Source organism: Zonotrichia albicollis, chromosome 11 (genome assembly GCF_047830755.1).
Source record: "Zonotrichia albicollis isolate bZonAlb1 chromosome 11, bZonAlb1.hap1, whole genome shotgun sequence".
NCBI lineage: Eukaryota > Metazoa > Chordata > Aves > Passeriformes > Passerellidae > Zonotrichia > Zonotrichia albicollis.
In genome coordinates, this window is record NC_133829.1 from 7,748,946 (window position 1) to 7,774,236 (window position 25,291).

Genomic DNA, 25,291 nt, shown 5'->3' on the forward strand with positions numbered 1-25,291 from the left:
AGGAGATACAGAGTTTTCTTCTTGGATCTCCACTATAGTTCTGTTGGGATGTTGACCCATCTCATGGTCCCTGCCAACTAAAAAGTCTTTAAAATAAAATTTTAAAAAAGCCAAATAACAAATTTGTATTTGTTGTAACCAAATCCTACTGCTTTGCCCAAGTCAACAGCTTTCCAAAGGGGCATATTGTCTCATTGTTACATGATACTTGACTGTAATTCCCAGTGACAGATCTCTAGCCATTCTTCTTGAGAAAGCATAACCTCTTTCTCTGAAAGTTCCTAGCCAAAAAGGTGTGTAAAGAGCTTGGGAAGAGGAGACCTGTGCCCTTGTTTTTCTCATGCAGCTGTGTTAGAACAGGCAGAGTGACTTCCGGTGGTCTTGGTGAGCAGTTGACTATGGAAATATTTTTAATTTGGCAAAATTATATTCTGTAACTATCTCTAAATGCTGCCCTGAAGAAGCCTGTATATTGAGACACCCTCCCTGCTGCCATGTTCTGAGTCAGATTCTCTGGAGCTGAGAGCTGCAGGGGAGATGATTTGCAACTAGCAATGCAATTTTTCTATATCTGCTGATGTTTACCTTTAAAATTATATATAAATATATATAAAACTGTCTTTGATTTTTTTTCTTTAATTTTTGTTCTTGTGTGGTGTAAAATGGAAGTCATTGCAAAACAAAATGTAATTTTGTTATCTTTGATTCAGTGGGGTTTCTTTATTTAAAAATAAAGGACTTATTGAAGTCAGTGCTCCAGCTAGTGCCTGTGTGTGAAGTTCCATATGTTGGCAGAGGCTCTCAGTGTTCCCTGAGGCCCAGCTTGGGGAGCTGGCTGGGGGGAAGGTGATAAAAGTGGTGCTCAAGCCTTTCCTGGTTGCTTTTTGTCTTCTGCCCAAGAAGAGGTCTTTGATGCCACTCTGGTGGAGAAATAGGTACAGCATCAGCTTAAAAAAACACATCTGGCATGAAACTACTGAAAAAGAGTTATTTTTGCCACTAGAATAGAACAGCTGCTATTTTTCCCTGTGTGAGAGTAAGTGCATTGCCTGATCTTTCAGCTGCTGGCAGAAGAAACACAAACCAGCTCCTGTGGCCAGGACAGTGACATCTGTGAGCCTTGAGTGTACAAAAGCACTGCTCACCTGACATTACAGCTCTCCACTGTGTGATTTATTGCCTACAGCCCAAGGGAGGGAGTTGTGGAGGGGAACTGGGACTGGTGCCCTGCTGGGGCAGCTGGACTGGGTGCTCTGTGGGACACAATGGCCCTCATCTGTAATTTATTGGCTATTGTGAATTAGCTGTTAGATCCACTTCAGAGCTCCTTCCTGCCTTGCTCAGTCACTCAGCTGCCAGCTCGGCTGTGCTGTTCTGTCTCCCCATCACAGCAAGCTCCTGGCTGACAATTTGTCACAGGAGTGGTGAGCAGCCACAGGCACCTCCCAGGAGCTGTGACTGTCCCAGTGCAAACCCAGAGGCAGCAATGTGATACTCCTGTCTCTGTGGATGAGTTTTTTCCCCCTTGTTCTGTTTCCAGAAGCTGCAGTTGCTCTGCCTCCTAGGCAAGCTGTGCTGTTGTGTTTGCACTGGCCTGATGCTTGCACGGTTGTCACACGTGGTTTCCTTGGGATGGCTCCAGGTACAGAAAGGAGCCAAAGGAGGTGGAGAAGTGCCTTTTGCTCTGTCTCTGGACTCCTGCACAAGGTTGGCACAGCCTCAGGCTTTGGGACTCTCCATGCATGGACTCAGCAAGCAGCTGAGGCTGGAGCAAACATCTAACCCCAGGCAGGCCCTGTCCTGTTTGGTTTGAGCCTGAGCCAGTGCCCTGCTGAATGTGGCTCTTGTCAATCCCTCCACCTTGGCCAGCCCTGGGTGGGAGGGCTGATCTGGATGATGAAAAGGACTCACATGGAGCTGGGAGGGGAACGGGACCCACTGGTGGGATCAGGCTCAGGGAGAAGGTAACCTGGGCAAAGACCAGGAGCTTGTTCCTTTCTGAGCCCTGCTGCTGGCCAAGGGAGGAGATGGTCTGGGAATGGGTGTCCAATTGACTCTTTGGAGGAGATGCCTGGTTCATGAGCCAGAACAGACTCTCTAGACAGGGACAGCTACCTATGCTTCCCTCCTCCCCACCTGAACAAGCTGTAGTTAGTGTCAGGTGCAGCTGGTTTGCTGCACAGGTACCATCCTCTGCCCTCCATGGTGACTTTTGGTGGAGCTTCCCTGGATAAGCTCCCTTTCACAGTGCAGTGCTAGGAGAAACAGCTGTGCTGAGGCTTTTGAAGGATTTAGGAGGGTACATTCTGCTTATCTTTCAATTGTTTTGTGATTGAAATAATTTCCTAGTCCCAATGACTGCTCAGTTTCTGTTCTCCTTCCTGCCCAAGAAGGAATTGGGCAGAGACAGCTCCAGCTGGGACCCTGGTTGGGTATTTGTTTTGCATCTGTTTTCTCTTCCCTGGTTAGAGCAGATAAGAAAGAACTGGGGGCCCTTTCTCAGGCAAGAAAAGGACTTGATCTGGAATGCAGGGAGGATGGAGATGGACAGTGCCTTGGTCCTGGTGCCAAAGTGGAGTCAGTGATGAGGGGACTGGGGTCTCCTGCTAAACACTGGCACTCCTGGTCTCCTTAGAACCACCAACACAGCCAGCACCCAAAAAGCTGTGCCCCTGTTCCTCACCATGAGGCACCAGAGCTCTGCTTTAAACACTTTATTTCTCCCTCACTGTAGCCCTCCCTTCCCAGAGCAGACACTCTCCTGTCCTCCCCTTGCAGCTCCAGGAAAGGCTGTGGGAGAGGGCTGGTGGCCTCCTTTCCCCAGCAGCTCCAGAGGGAAGGATGCTGTGCCTGGGAGGGACAGCCCTGTGCCTGGAGTGGAAACAGGAGGGACAGGCATGGAGCAGCACACCCAGGCTGCTGCAGCACGAACAGTCACTCAAGCAATGCTACAGGAGGGAGGTGGTGGGGTTAGAGGGCCACCTCTGGTGCTGTGGTACAGGGGAGAGCAGCAGGCTCCTGCTTTAGAGAGCTGTGTCCTCAGACTCGATGCGAGGCCCAAAGAGCTTCTCTGCAGTTGCTTTGCCATCATACTTGGGCAGGTTGCCACCAAAGTCTGCTGGCAAGATGTCAGCATCGATCTCCTGGTAGAAGGATTCCAGCTCCTCACCATGCACAAAGACCTGGGGGAGATGGGAGTAGCCCTCAGCAGAGGATCAGGACAGCTCTTCCCAGCTGCTCTGTTCCACCCAAGGACGTGCCTTTGCCTGCAGGTCCCTTTCCCACACTCACCCTCTCCAGCAGTTTGCTCTTCAGGAAGGGTTTGACCACGTTGTAGGTGGTGGTGAAGTACCAAGGCTGGTGGATGAAGTGGACGGCCTTGAACCGCGCTGGGAAGGAGTCCTGGGATCCCAAACCCAGACACAGATGGTTACAGATCTTAGCCTTGCTCAGATCTTACCCTGATCTGAGCAGGCAGCAATGGATACACCAGCACTGCCACACCTCTCCTTGCTCCATGTCCCTTTCTCTGTTCTGACCCAGAGGATCAGCCACCCCCACCTCAGGAGTACCAGGGAGCTGAAGAACCTCCCAGACTGCTCCTCATGAGAAGGACCCTCCCTGGGAAGAGCCAAGTGTCTTTGGCATTTGGTCCAAGGGCAGAAATCCTGGAGTGCCTGTGTCTCTATCCAGCCTGGACCAGGCTGGGCTGAGAGGCTCATGAGGAAAGCCCTCCAGGCCATGCCCATGGATGCTGCAAGGAGTGGTAGCACTGCTTCTGGTCAGGGATTTGAGAAGGCAGGGAGATGGGATGGGGAAAATTTTGCAGGGTTAAGCCAATTAGCTGGCAAGGCAGGGACAGGGTGATGGAGAACAGCCTCTCCACAATGCTTTCACATTGTTCCAGCATGGTGGCAATCCCAAACCCTGCTAGCCCTACCTCTGAGCTCCCTGCTTGCCCAGGGTCCCCTCTGCTACTGCTGGGTGCAGACTTTGCCACCTCACCTGCAGCATGTCCACCATCTTCTTGAGCTCGGAGGGTTTGATCCCTGATGCCTGCTGCATGGTGAAGCCCTTGAAGTTCTCAATGATGCAGAACCCGTTGATCTGAGTTTCTTCATTCTCCAGCAGCTTCTCCAAGATAATACAATAGGCACGAAGGATCTAATGGAGAGGAGAGACAGCAGGGTCTTGTATGAGGTCTCACCTGCCATAGACCCTAGGGGGTACTCAGGAGGAGTTCCATGGAGTGTTATCCAGGGACTGTTGGACTCTAAGCCTGCTTGTCACAGCCAGCCCCAAGATATCAGAGCAGGGAGAGGGTGAACACATTCTCTTTTCAAGTCATGAGCATCAGATCTGGATCAGTAATACACTGAGACCAGATTCAGAGCTGAGCAGGTAAGGAAACTGGGAGAAGATTTGAAGACCTCTTTGCCAAGAAGCCCTTCTCATGCCCTGTGCCTCAGTTTCCTCCTCTGGCCCTGATTTAATAGTGTGGTGTCTTTCTTCAGCCCGTGTTACACAGGCTGGGGGATGCACCCATTAATTTGGCATCTTGCACTGCATCCTTTGGGGTGGACCATGTTGTCCCAGGCTCTCTCAAAGGATAAATGCAGAGGGCTGCAGATTTACTTCCACCTGTATGGCTGGACAGATGCACGTGTGTGTGTGTGTGTGTGTGTGTGTGTGTGTGTAAGGATGCTGTGCTCAGTGTGTGTAAGGATGATGTGCTCACAGTGTGTGTAAGGATGCTCAGTGTGTGTGTGTGTGTGTGTGTGTAAGGATGCTGTGCTCAGTGTGTGTAAGGATGCTGTGCTCACAGGTCCGAGCAGGACAAGCCCAAAAGCAGCACCGCAGCTGTGGGAGCAGCCTCTGAGCTGGGCTCACCTCATCGAAGGTGATTTCCTCGTAGTCCCAGTTCTCGATGTTGAAGAGCATCACCACGCGGCCGTACTTGTCCCTGCTGGCCAGGATGCCGGGGTAGCCGGCCTCGATGGTGCTGCGCACCGCCTCGGGGCTCAGGTTGTCAAACAGCTCCGGGTACTGCTGCCGGAAATTCACGTAGCCTGCAGAGGCAAAAATTGGGAAAACTGGCTGCTTGCCCAGCCTCGGGAAGCTGGGGGAGCTGCCAGAGACGGGATGGGCTGGTGATGCTGAGAATCCGAGAGCTGTGGAAAGCTCTGCCTGTGGCACACGTGGGTCAGGACTCCTCCAGCAAAGGGGGAAAGATGGAAAGCAAAGAGGGAAGACAAAGGAGGAAAGAGAAGCTCAGCAGACCAGCCCCAGCATGCTTGGTGCAATCCCTCCCCTTGCCAGAAGCTTCTCACACCTGCTTTCTCTCCAACACCTTAACAAGTAGATAAAGTAATTTTCCCCCTCATTTCCCTTCTCCCCTTCCTCCCTGTTTGGGTGAAAACTCCCATCTACCCTCTCTTGGCACCCTGCAGGCACAAAACAAGGAATTTCATCCTGGGAAAATACTGGCAAACAAAACATCTTGTCTGAGAGCCAGCACTGATAATTACAACTCATTATCCCCTAAGCTGACACAAAGAAGAGCAGAGCTGGAGCCAGGCAGGTTCCAGTCAGCAGCCAGCCTGTGGGCTGCTCTTCTGCTCCCCCTCCATCCCTCTGGGTCACTTCCAGTGTGAGGAGAGGGTGCCACAAGCACCCCAACCTGTCCCCAGACCTAGAGGTGCCACAGGGGTGAAAAGATCCCCAGGCACCATGCACAGGAACATCAGGAGGGTGCAGAGCTGGCTCCTTATAGGGTACAGAGGGGGGAGTGGGCATGGGGGTCTCAAGGGGATGCAGCCCAAACCAGCTGGGTTTGCTGCACAAATGAAACCATCACCAAATGTGAGGGGTTTTTCCAGTTTTTTTGGGATAAATTTGCAAGGAATGGGACTGTCCTGGTGCTGCAGGATGCCTGGTGTCACACTCATTTATTTCCTCCCCTATCTCAATTCCTTTCAAGCCCCTCGACCTGACTTTTTCTATTCATCCCCTCTCTTCAAACCCTGACTTTTGCTATTTACCCCCTCTCTTCATTCCCTTCCCACGTTGGGGTCCTACTCTGCCAGCACAGCCCAGTCTGGGCTAGGAGGCACCAGCACAGGACAGGGAACTGCTGGGGGATGTGTACCCTCATCCTCAACCAGCATCACAACCCAGGAGCCCTCCCCACCTTTCAGCAGGCCACGGGCTCTGCGCCCTCCCCACCTTTCAGCAGGTCATAGGCTCTGTGCACGTCGAACTTGCGGGCGCGGATGAAGCGGAGCAGGAAGGAGTCGTCCCTCTCCTGCACCTTCTCGGCCACCTTCTGGCAAACATCCTCACCGCCCGCCCGCTCCTGCACCAGCTCCCGCAGCGCCTTCACCGCCACCTCCCGCTTCTCCTCCGTCTCGTTCAGCTCGTCCTTTGCCTGGGGGGAGCAGAGAGGGCACCCAGCGATGGGCACGCGTGCTGAAACAGCCCGGGGGTGTCACAGACATCTTTTATGAAAAATCCTTTCCTTAGAATTTTTCCTCCTGAGAAACCTCAAAACCGAAATGTAAACAATAATTATCTGCTGCTGTGGAATGCAACAAGTAAATCTGTAATTAATCTCATGCAGTTGTTTCTAATTAATAACCAATCACAGTCAGCTAACTCAGACTCTCAGTCCAAGAGACAAGCCTTTGTTATCATTCTTTCTTTTTCTATTCTTAGCCAGCCTTCTGATGAAATCCTTTCTTCTATTCTTTTAGTATAATTTTAATATATCATAAAATAATAAATTAAGCCTTCTAAAACACAGAGTCAAATCTTCATCTCTTCCCTCATCCTCAGACCCTGTGAACACCATCACATGGGGGTCCTGGAGGCACCCAAAAACTGGGGGAGGACAGTAAAGCTCCTTGCAGCATCCCAGTGTAAGGAGGGCAGGGTCACTCAATCCCCAGCCTGGAGACATTTTGGTGAGTGTAAGAGACAGCAGAGTATCCTCTGTCCCCTGAGGAGCAGGAGCTGCACCTTCCCCCAGTTCCCCACAGCTGCCTCACCTTCTGCAGGGTGTGTGGGGGGATCTTCTCGCACCTCCCAAAGACAGGCCCGTGGTCCTTGGTGGTGAGGCGCTCTAGCTTGGAGCGCAGTGCCTGCTCCTCCTCCGACACGATGCGGAACGTGCCCGTCTGCGGGGAGGAGAGGCTGTGGGGGCTCCCCAGACAGCCCCCCAGCCCCCTGCCCCACCTGGGAGTTCTGGGGAAGGGGAGAGGCTCCACACAAGGGGGTGCAGTGGGATAGGGATGGGCTGTGTGCTGCTTGGACCGAGGTGCACCCTGTGCACCCCATCCCAGTGCTGCATGGAGGGCATGGTCAGGGCACAGAGGATGGGGCAGTGTGGGGATGGTACTCACAACTGCAGACATGATGTTCTCTGTCTTCTGTCAGCAGCAGGACACTGGCAGAGGGAAGGAGGAATCAGCATGGATCCAAATGGTCTCCACGGCCTCCCTTATGCCCCATTCCCTGACATCTTGCACAGACAGGGGCAGAAGTGGGCGTCCAGAGGAGACCCCCAACCCTCCTCAGCTCCATCACCTACTGCCTGCATCTCTGCCTGCCCGAGGAGGCTGAGCAGCCTGGAGCAACACCAAGGATGTTTTCAAAAGCAGCTTAAAAATCTGTGTATTGATCATCTGATACTTTCACATGTTTTTCTCAGTCTGCCTTTCCTCTTTTGGCTGGGGGTATCTCAGCCTGCCCTCACCCAGGTGGTCTCAGACCACCTTCCCATTGGCAGAGGCGAGCATCCGACTTGGGCCAGGCAGCCAGCTCATCCTTGTATTTCTACTACCAAAATAAATCATATTACCAAGATAAATACTCATCCCTAAAGTATTTCCCAAACTCTCAAATCTCACTGCTCCACCAGCTGCAAGGCTGGACTGCAAACCTCTCAGCATCTTTCCAAAGCAGTTTGGGTGAAACACCTTGTTCCCATCCACGAGGAGGAGGAGGGCTGCCTTCATCCTGCCTCCAGCACCTACCCCTGCCTGTCTGTAGCACCAGCTCCAAGCCCAGGCTGTGTGAGGGATGCTTGGCTCCAGCTCACCCATTTCCCAGGGCCATCCTCTTTCCCTCCACCTCCTGGGGAAGGGATAGGCATCAAAACCAATTCAAGCTCTGGAGATGCCAGGTTGAGTGAGGTTGATGGTCTTCAACGCTGTTCTTCCAGTTGAAAAATGTCCTGGGTACTCACCAGGAGGAGCAGAAGTGTCCTGAGCAGGTGAGTGCACAGAGCTGAGGTGGGAGCAGAGGTGGCGAGGCCGGAGTGGAGCAGGAGGGAGCCGGGTGAAAGCTTTGTAGAGTCACCGGGTTGGGATTAGACCGTCACAAGGCATCAACTCACTGCAGCTTTGCAATTAAGTCAGCCCAGCCCAGGAAAGAAACCCCATTAAAACATTACAAAAGGCAGCTGAGGAGAGAGAAGGAGGGAGCCGGGGCTCCACGGCCAGCGGGAGCGTGCGTGGGGAGGCGGGCTGGATGCCGGACCCGATTAACAAAGTATAAAAGCTCCTTGTTGTGTAACTCGCTCATTAGCACGGGGCAGGGGCAGAGGCAGGGGGTGGGCAGCCTGCCATCCCGGCCTGCTCCCCGGGGTGAGCAGGACAGGTCTGTTCCCCAGCTTCTGCCCCACAAACCCTGGCAAGGCCCTGCTGTGAGTTTGGCTGTGTGAGCAAGGCCTTGCTGTGAGTTTGGCTGTGTGGGCAGGGTCTGGCTGCAGGGATGGGTCTGTGGCAGAGGATACTCCTGGGGCTCTCCAATTCCTCCCCTATGGGGCCTCCCAAACCAGCATCCATACAAGGCTCCTTTCAGCTCTTATAAAAAAAAGACAGAGACAACATTTCTACAATGCCCTCAAGTGATGATTGACTGCTCGGAGCTCTGGGAGCTGGAGATGCCACAGAGCCATAAGGGAGGGGAGCCCCAGTACGTGGGAGAAACTAAGCTCAGCCCACATGTGGGTGCAGCAGGATGGCAAAATGGCTTTTCTGGGATGCCCCAGCATGCTGAAGCTACACAGGGCAGGAGAGCCCTTGCAGCCTTAATTCTTTGGGTCAAGGGTTGTGGGATCTGTGTGAAGATGTGGAGAGGATGGAGCTGTGCTCAAGCCCAGGAGAGGAGCTTGGCCAGGCTCTTACCATGGTGGGGATTTTGGGGAGGTGGCAGGGCCAGGCTAAGCACAGAGCAGGGCTGAAGGGGCTTACACAAGGCATGTTTTGTAATGCCCCTGGGATTTACGGATTTGGTTTCCACACAGGGCTGTCCTGCAAGTGGAGCTGAGACCCCGATGTGAGGGAGGGAGGAGGAGGAGGAAGGCACGAGACTCCAGATGAAAGGCTGGGGTGCTGCTGAGGGAAAATTCGAACCTGTGCCAAACCCCTGAGCAATGCCACTGCAGCCTGAGGCAGCATGCAATGCTCTTCAGAGGAGACCCCCAACCCTCCCAACCCCTTCCCACAGCCCTGGTGCAAGGCTCAGCTCCCTCCTACAGCTCATTGGACCTTTGTGTGCAGCTCAGTGCATAACAGGGGTGCATCATCAGCATGGGGTTTCCCAAATAGACCCAATAATGCTCTGTTGCGGTGCTAGAGAGAACCTGTGATCCCTGGGGCACCTGGGCATCCTGGCCAGCACGGTCAGCACAAGTGAAATAGTTCTGCAGACACACCTACAACCCCTGGCATCACAAAGAGAATGTTTTTCCCTGGATAAACGTGTCTCAAGGGGGACCCACCCTGATGTGCTGTGACAGAGCCCTAAGTGCACCTCTCCCTTCCAGGTCTGGTTATCCCCCTGCCCACAGCCCCGTGCCAAGTCCTCAGCACATCAACTCCTGCTCCACGTGAGCATGGGGCTTGTGAAATATCCCCCACTGTGCTGGCTTGGGATCCTTTGGCCAAATCCTGCTGCTTAGAGGCAGGCTACACCTCCTGGTACGCTCAAGGCCACCCCACATGTCCCCCGGAATTAAGGGGTTTACTCGAACGTATCCAAACCCCACGTGGGTGTGTGAAAAATGCCAATCACTTGTTTTTAAAGTTTTAAAAGCTTAATAGTAATTAAATGGTTATAAAAATAGTAATACAATTAGAGTAATAATAATTTGGACAATTTGAATTAGGACAATATGAGACAATAGAAACAAAGAGTTACGGGCAGTCCGGGTACCTTTTTCTGGGCAGCACAAGCCTGAAAATGACACTCGTTAACAGAGGATTAACCCTTAAAAGCAACAGCCTGTTGCATATTCATACACCTCATACATGATGCATAAATTCCATTAAAATACAGGATTCTATCTGGTCATCATCAGCTTCTTCCTCTGAATCCTAACGGTGTCATCCTGCCCAAGTGAGGCAGGAAGAAGTTTATTTCTCTTGATAATGGAGCAATAAATTCTTTCTCTGAAAGATTTAAGTGTCCTGTGACTGCTATCTCAGTGCGAGTCCTTTCTTAAGAAAAAAAAAGTATCCTACATAGCATAGTTTCTATTTTAACATTTTGTTACAACCTAAAACTATATTTAACATACTACATGAGAGAATTAATGCAGCATTACTTTCTAACACAACACATATAATATTCATTTTAATATTCGCGAAAAGCCAAGCATAAAATACGCATTTTTCACACCTAGGACGACCCTGCTTGGGCAGGGAGGCCGGACCAGCTGACCCAGCCTGACCCACGCTGTGACACAGCGACACTCCCCCTGCGGGACTCGAACCCGCGGCCCCGGGGGCGGGCAGCGCGCCGGGGGCGGGCGCTGTTCCCCGGGTGACACGCGGCCACTTCCGGGCGGGAATTTCGGGGCCCGGAGCCGTGGCCCGGCGGTCCCGGTGTTTCCCGGCCCCATGGCTCAGCGCATCCTGTCGCTGGCGGCCGAGGAGGGCCCCGAGCGGCTGCAGGAGGCCCTGCAGAGCCTGGCGGAGGGCGAGGTGGGTGCGCGGTGCCCGCGGGTCGGGCGGGAGCGGGGATGCTCCCCAAGCGGGGGCTCACAGCGTCCCCTTGTCTTGCAGCTGGGCGACATGGTGACCAGGCAGGCCCTGAAGGGCAGGGAGACGGCGGCTCTGCTCAGAGGGATCTTCAAAGGTGGGTGATATGTGGGCTGAGCTCGCGGGGCTGCGGGCCCAGCCCTGGCAGGGGCCGGTGGGTGCAGCACGCAGGAAAGTGCACAGCAGCAGAGGGAATTGTCACTTCTGGTAAGAAACCCGCTGGTCAGGGCTGTCACAGGGAAGCACGACATCCAGAATACATGCGGGGAGATAGCAAACTGTGCTGGAGTTGTGAAGAGCCCGTGGTAAGTGCGGTTTGTTCTTGAGAGCCCTTGCAGTAGCACTGAGCTGGCCAGGGGAGAGCTAATTGCCCAGCTGGTTCTTCTCGAAGTTTTAACATTTCCTGGTCTCTGGCAGCAGGCTGAGTGAACCACAGGATATGGTAATAGGGTGGCCGACTATTTTATCCAAGTATCTCATTTCCTGTTCTCTGGGGTTTTTTATTTATTTTGCCAGATAGGCAAAATAGGAAGTTGCAGCCAGGTGACAGTTTATTCCTGCTGATTTCCTATCATTTCACAACATGTTACTTGCATAACTTTCTCCCCACTCTTTTGTCCCTCTTTTGCTTGCTGTAAGGCTCCCCCTGTTCCCAGAGAAGTGGTGTTCTCAGGAGACTCCAGGTTTACAAGCACTGTGTCCCACTAGTGGAGTCAGGGGACCTGCATCTGGGCAAGGTGTCTGAAATCATAGGACTGCTGATGCTGGAGGTAAAGCTCCTTTGAGCTGGCTTTCCTAGGCTCTGCTTGTATAATTTAGTATGTAAATTGGGATACTTCACTAGGCCATTGAGGAAAGTTAGTTGTATCCTTTCCATGGATCTTCCCTAGACTAAATTAGCTTGTATTGCAATTGGCTCAGTGTATGAACTTGATTATCTTTGGACATTTAATCCTAGGCTCAAAGCTCTAAACCTATAATCACATAATCTTGATTTATTGCTCTGTTCTGTAGAGAACAGTACAAAACAGAGACCTCAGGGCTGAATATTTCCTTAAAGGGAGCATTTCCCTGTAAGAAATTCTGTCTTCTGCTGGGTTTTGGTGACAGTTTGGATGTGTATGTGTAATTTTGTGTACTGCCTCAGGCTCTCTCTGTTGTATGTTCTCCCAGGCCCGCCAGCTGCCAGGCCATGCATTGGCAGAGCTTGCCAGCCTGTTTGTGGATGTCATTAAAGGGGGCAGCCTGACCAATGGGAAATCCTTGGAGCTGTTTTCCACTGTTCTCACAGCCCTGGCCAGTTCAAAGGAGAACCTGGCTTATGGGAAAGGTAACTCCTATCAGCTCCTTCTCTGCAGCTTGTCCTCCCTTCCTCTGCAATCAGCTCCTAAGACTTGTGCTTTTTCAGGTGAACTGAATGGGGAAGAGTTTAAGAAACAGCTGATAAATACCCTCTGCTCCAGCAAGTATGTATGTCTGGCAGGTCTTGGTTTCGTGGCAAAATATTGTGTTTCACATTGTGCTTGGAAAAATGCATCACCATGGGCTGTGTGTCCTGCCATCCTTGAATCTGTGCCCTCTGTGGCAGTGTCTTCTCCAGCTGGGAAAGCAAGGGAGCAGCCTGTTCCCAGAGCTTGTGAGAATGCTGCACGAACTGGTCTCAGGAAGTGCTTGGTTTTATTCCTTTTCTGGCATTTGTTATTAAAGGGGCTGGGGCAGTTCAGAACTCTGGAAATGTGGGTGGTTGGGTTGGTGCTGATGATTCCTGGTGGAAATCTGGCTTCTAATTTTAGTATCAGAATGTAACAGGGAAGTGGTGACATTGAATAATTGTGTAGGAGGGGAGAGCTAAATGATAATCAAGCTTGCTCTCAATCTTCCAACATATCTTTGTTCTGCCAGGTGGGATCCTCGGTGTGTAATACATCTTGCCAACATGTTCAGGTAATTCTTTTTCTCTTCAACATCAACTTGTGCCATGGTTCTGTCTGTGTCCTATTTCATAAGCAGTTTGGGGCAAGTACAAATAGGAGGTCTGACCATGCCAGGCAAAGCACCATGAATGGTTGGTCAGTGAGCATCCACACCAGATTTGGATGCAAAACACATCTGGGCATGGCATCGTGGTTTTTATTCCATGTGTGAGTGAGTCTTGGCAAATAAATTTATGAAAAAAAAAAAATCTTTGATTCAACAGGGATATTCCACTATCAGGAGAGGAGCTGCAGTTTGTGGTGGAAAAGGTCCTTAGGATGTTCTCCAAATTAGACCTGCAGGAAATTCCCCCTCTGGTCTATCAGCTGCTGCTGCTTTCTGCAAAGGTAAAAGCTCATGGGATCTGGATTTAGGTTTAGTCTAACAGAAAGAAAATGTCCAGAGTGATCTCTAGTCTGGATTTTGGCAGGGAGTCTGATTGTTCCCAAGCCATGCTGTAGGGACACTACAGAACATCAGTAGGTTTTGTTTCCTCTAACTCCCTCTAGACTGAAGAAGCTGACTGCTCAGAGAAAGATGGGATCTTGGTCTTCCTTGTGGGAAAAGAAGCAAACCTTTGGTAAATAAGGGATGAGCACAGAGCTAGCAGACAGCAGAGAGGATTGGTTTTTTTCAGTAGTTTTGTAGTTTGAATAGTAGTTTTGCTCACTCTGAGATCTGCATGCTGCAATAATAGCCCATACACGATGATTGTCTACTGGGCTGTAGTCTCACTTGTACTGGGAATGTGTCATCTCCTGTGCTCTTCTCCAGAGCAGAGGCTGCCAGGGACATCTCTGCACTTTGATAGGGTGATATGGCTCTTTTCCTTGCTTTATTTGTGACCAAGTCAATGCCAAAATATCCAAAGACAAATTTTATGTGTGTTATAGAGGGTCATTTGGGTCCACTGGCCAAAATGTATTGTTAGATTTTAAGTTAGGAATTTGAAAGCCTTCCCAATTGATTAAAGCATAAAGGATCCTTTCTAATTAATAACAACTTCAAAAAAAAAAAAAGAAAAAAGACAATCAGAATGCCTGAGAGCTTGAGTTTCTTCCAGCTATTCTATAATGCAGTCAAAAGAAATAAGTGCAGTCAAAAGAAATATGAAAACTGGAAATCTGGAAATGAGCCATAGAGGAGTGCTCACCTGCCTTAGCAATTTATGGAGGGAAATGAAGGATACTCTGAGATTTGTGATAGGTGTGGGAATTGAGTATTGTTCTCTGGGATACTGCAGTCTCTGCAATGGCTTATTGTAGTGTCCTGCCTTGCAGGGCAGTAAGAAGACTGTTTTGGAAGGAATCATCAGTTTTTTCAACCAGCTGGATAAGAGACAGAAGGAAGAACAGAGGGTTCCAGAGTAAGTTCTTGCTCTGTTACCCCTCTCTTTACTGCCTGGGTGTTTGTAGCCACACTGCTCCTGCCCAGGGCTCCTTGAATTTGAACACTTAAACCTTGTACAAGATCATCCTTCTTGATCCATAAGGAATGATTTCTGGCTTTTATTTTCTGGTAAAACTTACAGGTCAGTGGACCTTGAGGTGGCCACAACGCCCCTGGACCAGCTCCGCCACGTGGAAGGCACCGTTATCCTGCACATTGTTTCTGTCATCAACCTGGACCAGGACCTGGGTGAGGAGCTAATTAAACATCTGAAGGTATGGCAAAGATGGAGCAGCCACTGCTCTGGTTTAAAAACTTAATTTATTATCTGGACAAGGGATTTAATAATTTTTATGATTGCAGTCACGTTCTCTTTAGCGAGTGCTGTGATATCTTTGAAGAGACGTGTGCCTGATGGCTGCCTGAATTTCCAGGGTGTTTCAGTAAAGATAACAAGTTTTCTCACTGCTCCTTGCTGTTTCCTAGACTGAGCACCAGAAGGACCCTGGTAGAGCCCTGTGTCCCTTCAGTGTGGCTCTTCTGCTGTCAGTTGCTGTAAAACACAGACTGCAAGAGCAGGTATGTGCTTGATAAACTTGCAGAAGGCTTCCATGGGGTTGCACTCTGCACTCCCTGTAAAGGAAAGGAAGCATGGTTAGGTCAGAGTCCCATCAGAATTAGGCTTAAAATGGTTTCAGGATGCTTGTGGGTAGGCAATTAGATCATTGGTATGCTGTACTTTACTGAACACTGTAAAAGACCCCAGAGCAATATCACAATTTTCCAGAGCAGTGATTCCTGTGGTATTGTAGGATGAGAAGAAAAGCAGTCCATTTTTCTAATGTTTTGGCTCTGTGGTGGCCACATGAAGAGCATCTGGCAGCAAGTCACTCTCCTTGAGGCACTTAATGAGACTGGTGTATTTGTCCTGACAAAGAAGTGAGTTAAGATTTTTGGCAGGCTGTAGTGGAACTTGCGTCTGGCTGGTGCTCTTACTGGAACATACCCAAAACTATACAGGTCCCATCTCAAAGATCATTTCCTCACACGTAATGATTTTATGTTCCAGATATTTGATTTCTTGAAAACATCAATCACAAGAAGCTGCAAGGACCTGCAGTTCCTTCAGGCCTCCAAGTTTCTGCAGGATTTGTTTCCTCAACAATATGATATAACTGCTGTCATTCTGGAAGTGGTGAAAAATAGGTGAGTTGTGCTGCCACGTGCTGCAGAACATTCAATGGGCTTTAGAAGTGGGGAGAGTTTCAGCTTTGTTAAAACACTCTGGGATGCTAAATACTTCTGACCATGTGCTGGTAGGGATCAGTGTCAAAATCCAAAGGTTTTATCCCAGTTTTATATTAGCGAATTAAAAAAAACAACAACAACGTGAGGCCTGTATAAATCTGCTCCTTCTACCTCAAATCTCAGGCTCTGGTGGTACAAAGGACTAAACTGATCAGGGCCTAATCTGCAGTGTGAGTCATACTGTTGGCTGTAGTTTGTGTTCTAATCAAGGGATGAGGAGTAGGTTCACTGTTTAATCTGGTTTACTGGTTAGTCCTTTAAACATCCTGTGGGATAGCTCTGGTCTGTCACCAGTTGTCCTTTAGTTTGATGGGAGGCATTCCTCTTCTCTTTTTCTCCAACTTCAAGTTCTTGACATCAGTAGGGTACCTGTGCATCCCAACTGTAGCCTGCTGTTATGTTCAGGTCAGACCTGAGGGCACATCATTCCCAATGGTGAGGAAGCCTTTGGGCTGGAAAGGAATTCTGATGGAGAACCAGGACTGCAGAGAGGTGCTGAGCACCTGTCCCTCAGCCTGAGGACATCACAGGGTTGTGAGGGCTGTCATCTTCCCTGCTGTCATCAAGGGTCTCTCACTGCTGCTTTGGACCCTGGAATGATTGCAGAAGATTTTACCTCAGCTCTAATCCAAACTTTCTATGACTAAGTTGTTTCTTTCCTCATGTATTTCATGTTTTCCTCAGTGCATTTGGTTGGGACCATGTTACTCAAGGCCTGGTGGATCTTGGCTTCAGCCTAATGGAATCCTATGAACCAAAAAAGCCCTTTGGAGGAAAAGCTGCTGATAACAGTTATGGCCTTTCAAAAATGCCAGCCCAGCAGGCTTGCAGACTGGGAGCAAGTATCCTGCTGGAAACATTTAAGGTAATGTAGGTTTTGGAGAAGGTTTTTTTTTGGTGGGAGGAAAACAACTCTGTTCTTATGCTGTCCTGGTAAATGGCGTCAAAACCTTGCCTGCTATATCCATTGTGAGTGTTTTGCAAACAATACTAGATTTTGTCTCCTATTTGACCCTTTCCAGCTGGAAGAGGCCCTCCTCATGAAGACCTAATTCTAATCTGTTCCAGCTGTCATGATACTTGTGTAATCCCTATTATTATAAACTGCATTACAGTTTCCAAGAAATTTCAGAGGTAGAGAAATTCAGAGGTACAAATAAAATCTGACAAGGTGGGATTGAAATCCATTCATCTTGACCAAACTGTATATTTTGATCCCATAGATGATTTGAACGTTATGTTCTGAGTGTACTGTGTGTGCCTTGATGTGCTGGTTCTGATTGTCCTGGGATGAAATCTGAATCAATTTGTGTGGATTTAGCTGAAAGGGGATTTCTGGTGACCATCCTTGCTTAATTCTCAGATCTGGATTTGCTTAGTACTGTACAATGCCTGTGCTGTGAAGTACAGGAATATCTTAAAGATTTTGATTTTTATTTATTGTTCTTCCTCATTCAGGTTCATGAGCCCATCAGAAGTGATATTCTTGAACAGGTCCTGAACAGAGTCCTCACAAAAGCAGCATCTCCTGTCAGCCACTTCATAGGTAACAGAAAAGAGAGAGAAATGTGCTCTGCACTGTGGACAGTCACAACACAGCTCCTCAAAGCTCATTATAGAATCACAGAACTGGGTTTGGGTTGGGTGGGACCTTTGAAGGTCATCTAGTCCACTGCCTTGTAATGAGCATGGAGATCTTCCACTAGACCAGGTTACTCAGAGCCTCACCCAACCTAACCTTGAATGTTTCCAGGGATGGGACATCCACCACCTCTCTGGGCAACCTGGGCCAATGTTTCACCATCCTCACTATAAAAAATTTCTTATTTATATCCACTTTGAATCTACCTTCTTTTAGTTTAAAACTATTATCTCTATTCTTATCACAAAGTTACTCATAAAAAGTCTGTCCCCATCTTATAAAGCCCATTTGTGTACCAAAAGGCTACAACAATGTCTCCCCAAAGTTGGCTTCTCCAGGCTGACCAACCCCAATTCTCAGCCCATCTCAATAGCAGAGGTGCTTCAGCCTCTGAGCATTTTTGTGCCCCTCTGGACCTGCTCCAGCAGTCTCTGTCCTGCTTGTGCTGAGGACACCAGAGCTGGACACAGTCCTCCAAGGGGGCTCTCACCAAAGTGAAGCAGAGGGAGAGAATTTCTTCCCTCAGCCTGCTGGCCAAGCTGCTTTTGATGCAGCCCATGATGTGATTTGGTTTCTGAAGCACCTGCTGAAGTGACCTGAAGCCAAGAAAATCAGTTGTTCCTACTCCTCTGACTGAGGTATCAGCTGCATCAGACTGCCTTGTATTCATCACAGGTGAAAAATATGTTTGCAGGCAGTTGCCATGGAACAGCTGACGCACAGAAAATCAGAATCATCAGTCAGTTGCCTGTTCCACGTTCCCAGCCTTGCCTTCTCCTTGTCCTTGGGCTTGGGAGCCACTGGGGCTGCTGGGATGTCAGTGCTGCAGCCTCTTCCCTTGCATCTCAGTGCCCTCTGGTGGGTGAGCCCTTCAGCTGGGCTGGGAGTGTTTTTAGTGCTTGGTGTCTGCAGCAGACTCGGTTTGTCAGTGACCTCTGTGTGCCATGGAAGGTCTTTGATTAGTCTGTAATTGTTAGCTCTACAGACATCTTCTGCTCAGGCTTTTCTGGCCTCTTGGCATCAGCTGTTCTTTTTGTCCTTTTATTTTTCAGACTTGCTGTCCAATATTGTTGTGTCTGCTCCTCTTGTGCTTCAGACTTCATCCTCCAAAGTCACAGAGACCTTTGACAATTTGTCCTTTCTGCCCATTGACACAGTGCAAGGCCTTCTACGGGCAGTACAGGTAAAACTTTGCATTTCTCTATGGATCTCCTTGCTCCTTCAGTTCCAGTGACAGCTCTGGGCCACAATTACATGCATGATCTGATAACCCTCACGAAATCAGCCTTCATTCTCTGCTGTGGGTTGTTTGGTGTAGCATGGAACTGTTCTTCAAGCATGGATTTGCATGTGCCCTCTAGCAAAAAGCATATGGTGTGGTCTGGCACAGGACCAAAACTGCTCTGTGCTGACCTTTCATCTGGAAGATGCCCAGATGCTGCACCCTGTAGAAAACGAAGTCCACAGTGTTTAGCTGAACAGCTGTAGCTGTCACATTGATTTTTCTTCTTCCAAGCTCCATGTCAGTGTTCCTCTTTGCCTGGGCTGAGGTACTGCCCTGGTGTTTTAGCTTTCACCTGTTTTGTCCAACCTGGGGATAACAGTTATTTTCCTAAGCCCTTGCACTGTGTCCTCACTGACCTGCTAAGGTGTCTCACTGCCACAACTCTATGGGTTTTCTTGTCTATTTTAAAATGTTTTGGCCTTCCTACTGTACTGATGACAGTACTGGAAATGCAGGGCCAGATGGGCCTGAGGAAGATGAGCTCATATGCCCCAAGGGCTTGGCATGCCTTAGTGCTTTTCTCTCCAAAGGTTATTTTCCTTTCCAGCCTCTGCTCAAAGTCAGCATGTCAGTGAGGGACTCCCTGATCCTTGTTCTACAAAAAGCAATCTTTTCCAGGTAAGCTGGGGAGAGGATTCTTTGAAAAAAATTCTACAATTCATTTATGGTTTTGGAGCAGAAGTATTTTTTATTTTGAGCTGAGTGTCTTCTTATAATGTTCTTCCCATAACTGGATAGTGACTTCTGTCCCTTTAGCCTGGAATTGTAGTACAGCCACAGCTCCACTGAATGGTAACAAAAATCCCAGCCCCCATCTGAATGAATGGACTTTGCAAGTTCAGAAAGCTGTTGGGAACTCCAAATACATAGGCAAAATTAAAACCAATTCCACAGCTAAATACATCCAGGGAGGGTCTGGGGGGAGTCACTGATCAAAATGCTGAGCTGCCACCTTCCCTCTGATCTCTTACAAGGTGTTGTCTTGGTCATGCTTTGAGGAAACCCTCCTGCTGTGATTGTAGACTGGATTTTGTAGGCCACTGGCTGCCTGGTTATGAATATAGAATTCAAAATTTAGGATTATTTTTCAAAGCAAGGGACTTGGTCTTGGGAAACACTTGGCATTTCTGTGAGTGAAGCAAAACACCAGGTTTTTTTTAGGAATTTTCCAACTCTGAGGTCTGTGATACTCTCCCAGCTTTCAAGGGATATTTAATACTTGGGTCTTGGCCTGGGCTTTTCCTGAGTGTGAGCATTGTAAGACAGAAAGGAGATTGAATATTTTGAGAGTGTAGAGGAGGAGAGTTTCCAACAAACTGCCCAGCTTTGACTGTTTGGAACTGTACTGCCCTTGTGGGAAATACAGTTGTACAGGGCCCAGTCACTCTGTATTTGTGGCCTTTTTTGCATTGCTGAGTTGATATTTTATGTGCTTCTGAGCTTCTTGCTTCCACATTTCCTTACATAACCCTCTTTCCTGTCCCAATTCCCAGGCAGCTCGATGCTCGTAAAGCTGCAGTCGCTGGCTTTTTGCTCCTGTTAAGAAATTTTAAGGTTCTGGGCAGCTTGTCCTCTTCCCAGTGCAGCCAGGCCATTGGTGCCACTCAGGTGAGTGCTGTTCTGCAGTCCCATGTGAGACAGTCTGTCTAATAGCCACTGTTTGAAACAACTCAAAAGGAAAATGTTTCCCCAGAATGGAAATACAGCTTTAGTAAGGATTACTGCTGGAAATCCAGCAAGGATTTCCTTCCTGTAAGGAAAGCTTTAGGAAGTGCAATGTGCAAGGAGAAGCTGGCCTAGAGATGTTGCTTCTCAGAGCCATTCTCACAGCACCAGTGCTCTGGGGAGCACGCCCACTGCTCCATGACAGTGATGAGGAGCCTGGCAGCACAAGGACTATCTCAGTGATTCTTCAGGGGCCAGAGCCTTATCACCTTGCTCCTGTGTTGTGATATTGTAACCAGTATAACGTGACTAATGTTCCTTCTCAGGTCCAGGCAGATGTTCATGCCTGCTATAATTCTGCAGCTAATGAAGCCTTCTGCCTGGAAATCCTGGGCAGCCTGAGGCGATGTTTGAGCCAGCAAGCAGACGTTCGACTCATGTTATATGAGGTAAACATGGTTTCTTCTGTCCCTTAAACAGCCACAAGCTCTTCTGTTGTCTGCTTCTTCTCTAGCCTCAGGTAAATAGCAGCCATGTTACTGTGAAAAACAGGCTTTCAGCTCAGATTTGTTCTTCATGGGACATGTGTAACATGTTTTCACTCCTTCTGTTGCGGTTTTTTTGACCGTTATGCACCCAAAGACACGTTGATGTATCTTCTTCAGCTCATGCATTGTTTAACAGCAAAAATATGTCAAAGTCTGTCTTGCTGTGGTAGGGCCTAGGGAATGGGAAGGATGTTTGATGCCCTGTGAGGAGGAGTGGTATAACAGGCACTGGTTAGATGTGGAGCTGTTGAGAGTAAATTATGGGCCCCAAAGGAAACCCTGTCTGGAGAGTATGGAGAAACTCTTCCTTAAAGACTGCATCAGGGATCTCTCTTTTCTCCTTTTCCTTTCCAAGTTTCTATAAAATCTTGGCTGTCCTTAGGTCTGTTGTGATAGGCCTGTTATAAAGGGCCATTTTTGGGTGGATATCTTGGGTTGTGTTATAACCATGTGGTATCACCTTGAGGAAAAAAACCCTGTACCAGTCAGAGAGGTTTTGTTTCCTTCTTATCTTGGGTTGGATTGACCTTTGATGAGCTGCAAGTTCTGGGTGTATTCGTCACTGTTGCTAGAAAACTTGTACTTGCTTTATCCATCCACTGAATTTTCTCAGTCTGCAGGATCTGTTGCCTCCTACAGTTTCCCCACTGGCTTGTTTTGCCTTTGAAGCAGGGTTTCACAGTTTGAAGTTGGATCTTGTGCTTGTGTTAAATAGCAGTGAAAGTCACTCTGGGCTTGATGCCACCGCTGCTAGGGAGATACAGCTTGTGAGAGGGCCCCTGTGAGGAAATTCATACTTGTTCTGATTCATAGCTTCTTTCTGTGGTGCCTTTGCTTTGCCAGGTATGGAGTTTTACACTGAGCACATTGTTACTTCCTCATGGTTCCTTGCGGTGCCAGAGTGTCGTGGCAGTCTGATGACGCCAACTTCTTATGCCTGTGGTTCATTTTCTCTGCTGTGTCAGCCAACTTGTCCTTCCTTCCTGTCTCCAGGGTTTTTATGATGTCCTTCGCAGGAACTCCCAGCTGGCCAGCTCTATAATGGAAACACTTTTGTCCCAGGTAAAGTCCTGCTCCGTGGTGAGGCTGCAGAATTCTGCACTTCGACCAAAATGGCAAAAATTCAGGTTAAATATTGGGGAAATTGTTTTTCCTCACACTGGAAGCATGTTTGGGTGCTGTGACATTTCCCTAAGGAAGTGTTCAAACCCCAGCTACTCTGAGAGAGCAGACTGGGTAAACATCTGGAGACAAATTTCCTGCCATCAGGTGGAAGAGGAAAGATCTCTTGGAGCTCTTTCCAACCCTTCAGTTCTTAGGTGCTGTGGAAAATGTGAGCCCAGAGAAGTTCTTTGTGCTCTCCCTGTTCCTTGGCAGTGCACAGCAGTTACCCTCCCATAGTTCCCCAAGGATATGTGCTGACACAGTAATTATTGTTGCTGTCTTCCCATCGGGAGAATACCCAAGTCCATGTAGGATCTGGGAGGATTAACTCATCCCCCAGCAGTGTTGCTCATGGCAACAAGACAATCACATTTCCTCAATCCATTGGACAGGCTGTGCTTTCTTTGAGACAAGTAATTTTCTTCCCTTTAATCATCCAAAGAGTTCATGCTGACTAATTCCAGCTTTCCCATGACAGTATAGGGTCTGGGAAAAGAACATGAACGGAGCCAAGATAGCTTTTGGGTAACAGAGGGCACTTAATAGTAAGTTGGTGTAAAGGTGTAAAATTTCATAGCATCATTCTGTATCTATAACTTTCTATAGCAGCAGCAGCTATTGATCCTCACTGTTTAAAGGAGGGATAACACTGCAGGTGGGGTGCAAGTGATGTCACTTGTTGAGGCAACAGAACAGCAAGTGGTCAGCTAATCTTGTTTTAGGGCACTGACGTGTCCTGGCTGAGCTACAGGAGCAACTTAAGAAGGGATTTTAATCACCAGTAGAGGAGAGGACATGGCTCATGTACTTGTACAGTCCCCTTATCACAGTGCCAGGTTTTGCTCTCTATAATGGGGTACAAAGATGATTGTGCTCTGTTTTCAAACATCTTAAGAGGCTCAGTTACCAAGTAACTGGTTATTTTTATTTCTTGTTTTCTGTGACAGATAAAGCAATATTACCTGCCCCAGCCAGACCTCCTGCCTCCACTCAAACTGGAGGGATGTATTATGGCTCAGGGAGATCAAATCTTTCTGCAAGAACCACTGGTAAGAGCTATATTGGTTGGCCACAGCTGCAAGCTCATCTGTTACTAACATTTTAGTTGTCCTACATGAGCTGAATACCTTGTGCTTCTTCAGCCTCTTCTAGCCTGGAGCAATTCTTTTAATAGCAACAGAGCTGGGCATCTCACCCCTGCCTCAGGCTATTTATTTGAGCTCCCCAAGCATAGTGGTTGTGGAGACCTGTGTGAAAAATGCTCTAGGAATAGTGTTCTTCTGTTATCCTCCACTGAGTTCACCCTACGGGGTTTTTTCCCTCCTTTAACTTAATTCCACATAAAATAGTTGTGCAGTGTGTGTGTAGTAGGGGGAAGAGTTTGTCCTTTGGTTTTGCTCCTTTGAAATTGTTGGAGATGAAACCTCAGTGATTTGTTGGATTTCCAAGGGAACAAATTCAAATTAATAATTTTGTTTTCCCCTAAGGAAGCTTGTGTGCAGTAGCACACCCAGGAAGGGTGCAGACACTTCAGCTAGAGTGAGAGTCCCTTTGGAAATTCCCTTCCCTTCTCCTTCAGTACCTGAGGTGGCTGGGTGGAGGGAGCAGTGGGAGTTAATTCTTTACATCCCATCTAGAAAAGCTCAGGCACAGAGCACTGTCTGAAGCTGGAACTGAGCAGCTTTGTGTGAGATTACTGATCCCCCTCAATTTGGGAATCAGGCATATCCTCAAGACTGAAGGCAGTTGCAAAGGCAGCCACAACTCCTTACATCCCACCAGAACAGTCTGGCCCCTATCCCCTGCTGCCAGTGACCTCCAGCTCAGAGGCTGAGTGTGACTGTGTGGCTGCTTCCTGCAGGCCCACCTGCTCTGCTGCATCCAGCACTGCCTTGCCTGGTACAAGAGCACTGTGCGTCTGTGCCAAGGAGCTGAAGATGACGAGGAGGAGGAGGAGGATGTGGGATTTGAGCAAAACTTTGAAGAGATGTTAGAATCTGTCACACGACGAATGATCAAGAGCGAGTTGGAAGACTTTGAACTGGTAAATCAGATTTTCAGTTTGACTCAGTGGGAGAAGATGCCGAGTTCTTGTCAGTTTTTGAAAAGATTTTTCACTTGTTTCTTTTACCTCTCAGGATAAATCAGCAGATTTTTCGCTGTCTTCTGGTGTCGGTGTGAAAAACAACATCTATGCCATTCAGGTGATGGGAATTTGTGAGGTTCTGATTGAATACAATTTCAACATTGGGAATTTCAGGTAAAACATTAAATGTTGCCCTATAGCAGTAGCTGTGCTATTATTTGCCCAGCTCTTTGGAGTACAGCCTCATTGCAGGCACAGGATGGTAGTGCCAACACAGAATCAGTGATCTGAGTGTGAGTGCCTTGTGGCACAGCCACTCACAGAGCCTTGGGGAGTGTTTTCCTTTGGAATGTCATGTGCTGTGGGAGATGGGATCTGACATTTTGTAGAATTGCAGGCTGAGGAGGATTGGGTGCGGTATACACTGTTATGGAGGCAGGGAGATGTAACAGGTTTCATCATTTAGGCAGCATCATTGTGTAATTTGGCAGCTGAAGCTTCAAATGAGAAACTCCAAGAATGTATTTTCTCCATTAATACTTTCTACAATACTATTTTATTGCAGTAAGAACAAGTTTGAGGATGTCCTAGGCCTGTTTACATGTTACAACAAACTCTCTGAAATCCTGAAGGAGAAAGCTGGAAAAAACAAATCTGCCTTGAGCAACAAAACTGCACGGAGCTTCCTGTCCATGGGTTTTGTATCTACTCTGCTCACAGCTCTGTTCAGGTGAGAAGGTGTCCAGTCCTCTGTGGAGCAGAGCCAGACATCAATTCAAACCCTGTGTTAGTGTGCTTGGAAAGGCTGGTGCAGCTCTTACCCTCTGGGTGTTCACTACAAGCTACCAAAACAATGGGTCTTTTCCACCCTCAGTTCAGCCAGAGCTTTTATTTGCAAATGCACATTAAGTTTGGGATCTCAGAGAATTCCTGAGCTTCCTGTGTGCATCCCCAGTTGTCTGAGAGTTGTGGTCCTGCAGGGACAATGCCCAGAGCCACGAGGAGAGCCTGGCCGTGCTGCGCTCCAGCACGGAGTTCCTGCGCTACGCCGTCAGCGTCGCTCTGCAGAAGGTGCAGCAGCTGGAGGAGACGGGACAGACGGACGGACCAGACGGACAGAATCCCGAGAAGATGTTCCAGAATCTCTGCAAAATCACACAGTGAGTCAGTGTGGCACGTGGAGAC

At 48.6% G+C, this 25,291-nt stretch overlaps 2 protein-coding genes across 2 annotated transcripts in view; one reads left to right on the forward strand and one right to left on the reverse strand.

The window, feature by feature from the left end:
- On the reverse strand, window positions 1-10,906 carry RLBP1 (retinaldehyde binding protein 1). The gene is made up of 7 exons (XM_074549759.1): window positions 10,740-10,906; window positions 7,047-7,242; window positions 6,226-6,427; window positions 4,891-5,069; window positions 4,006-4,164; window positions 3,292-3,402; window positions 1-3,182 (listed from the first exon to the last, which is right to left on the reverse strand). Exons 1-7 carry the CDS (start codon window positions 10,904-10,906, stop codon window positions 3,024-3,026), a joined length of 1,173 nt encoding a protein of 390 aa, XP_074405860.1. The 3' UTR covers window positions 1-3,023.
- The window catches only part of FANCI (FA complementation group I), a 23,653-nt gene continuing 9,199 nt past the window's right edge, over window positions 10,838-25,291 (forward strand). The window contains exons 1-23 of the mRNA XM_074549236.1: window positions 10,838-10,988; window positions 11,070-11,142; window positions 11,685-11,815; window positions 12,219-12,375; window positions 12,454-12,511; window positions 12,948-12,989; window positions 13,243-13,366; window positions 14,300-14,385; window positions 14,551-14,683; window positions 14,895-14,987; window positions 15,478-15,614; window positions 16,401-16,581; window positions 17,175-17,262; window positions 18,411-18,541; window positions 19,191-19,261; window positions 20,137-20,251; window positions 20,635-20,757; window positions 21,850-21,918; window positions 22,968-23,069; window positions 23,882-24,064; window positions 24,159-24,280; window positions 24,672-24,836; window positions 25,087-25,266. Coding sequence (XP_074405337.1) covers window positions 10,905-10,988; window positions 11,070-11,142; window positions 11,685-11,815; window positions 12,219-12,375; window positions 12,454-12,511; window positions 12,948-12,989; window positions 13,243-13,366; window positions 14,300-14,385; window positions 14,551-14,683; window positions 14,895-14,987; window positions 15,478-15,614; window positions 16,401-16,581; window positions 17,175-17,262; window positions 18,411-18,541; window positions 19,191-19,261; window positions 20,137-20,251; window positions 20,635-20,757; window positions 21,850-21,918; window positions 22,968-23,069; window positions 23,882-24,064; window positions 24,159-24,280; window positions 24,672-24,836; window positions 25,087-25,266 — 2,648 coding nt within the window. The 5' untranslated portion in view covers window positions 10,838-10,904. The remainder of the gene's footprint in view (window positions 10,989-11,069; window positions 11,143-11,684; window positions 11,816-12,218; window positions 12,376-12,453; window positions 12,512-12,947; window positions 12,990-13,242; window positions 13,367-14,299; window positions 14,386-14,550; window positions 14,684-14,894; window positions 14,988-15,477; window positions 15,615-16,400; window positions 16,582-17,174; window positions 17,263-18,410; window positions 18,542-19,190; window positions 19,262-20,136; window positions 20,252-20,634; window positions 20,758-21,849; window positions 21,919-22,967; window positions 23,070-23,881; window positions 24,065-24,158; window positions 24,281-24,671; window positions 24,837-25,086; window positions 25,267-25,291) is intronic.

Excerpts from the sequence above, each read along its gene's own strand:
- RLBP1 (XM_074549759.1), bottom strand. The coding sequence starts at position 10,906 with ATGGGGCCGGGAAACACCGGGACCGCCGGGCCACGGCTCCGGGCCCCG. Across the intron at positions 5,070-6,225 it reads AGCCTATGACCTGCTGAAAG|GCTACGTGAATTTCCGGCAG; the intron begins GTGGGGAGGGCG and ends TTGCCTCTGCAG. Across the intron at positions 4,165-4,890 it reads AGGAAATCACCTTCGATGAG|ATCCTTCGTGCCTATTGTAT; the intron begins GTGAGCCCAGCT and ends CCTCTCCATTAG.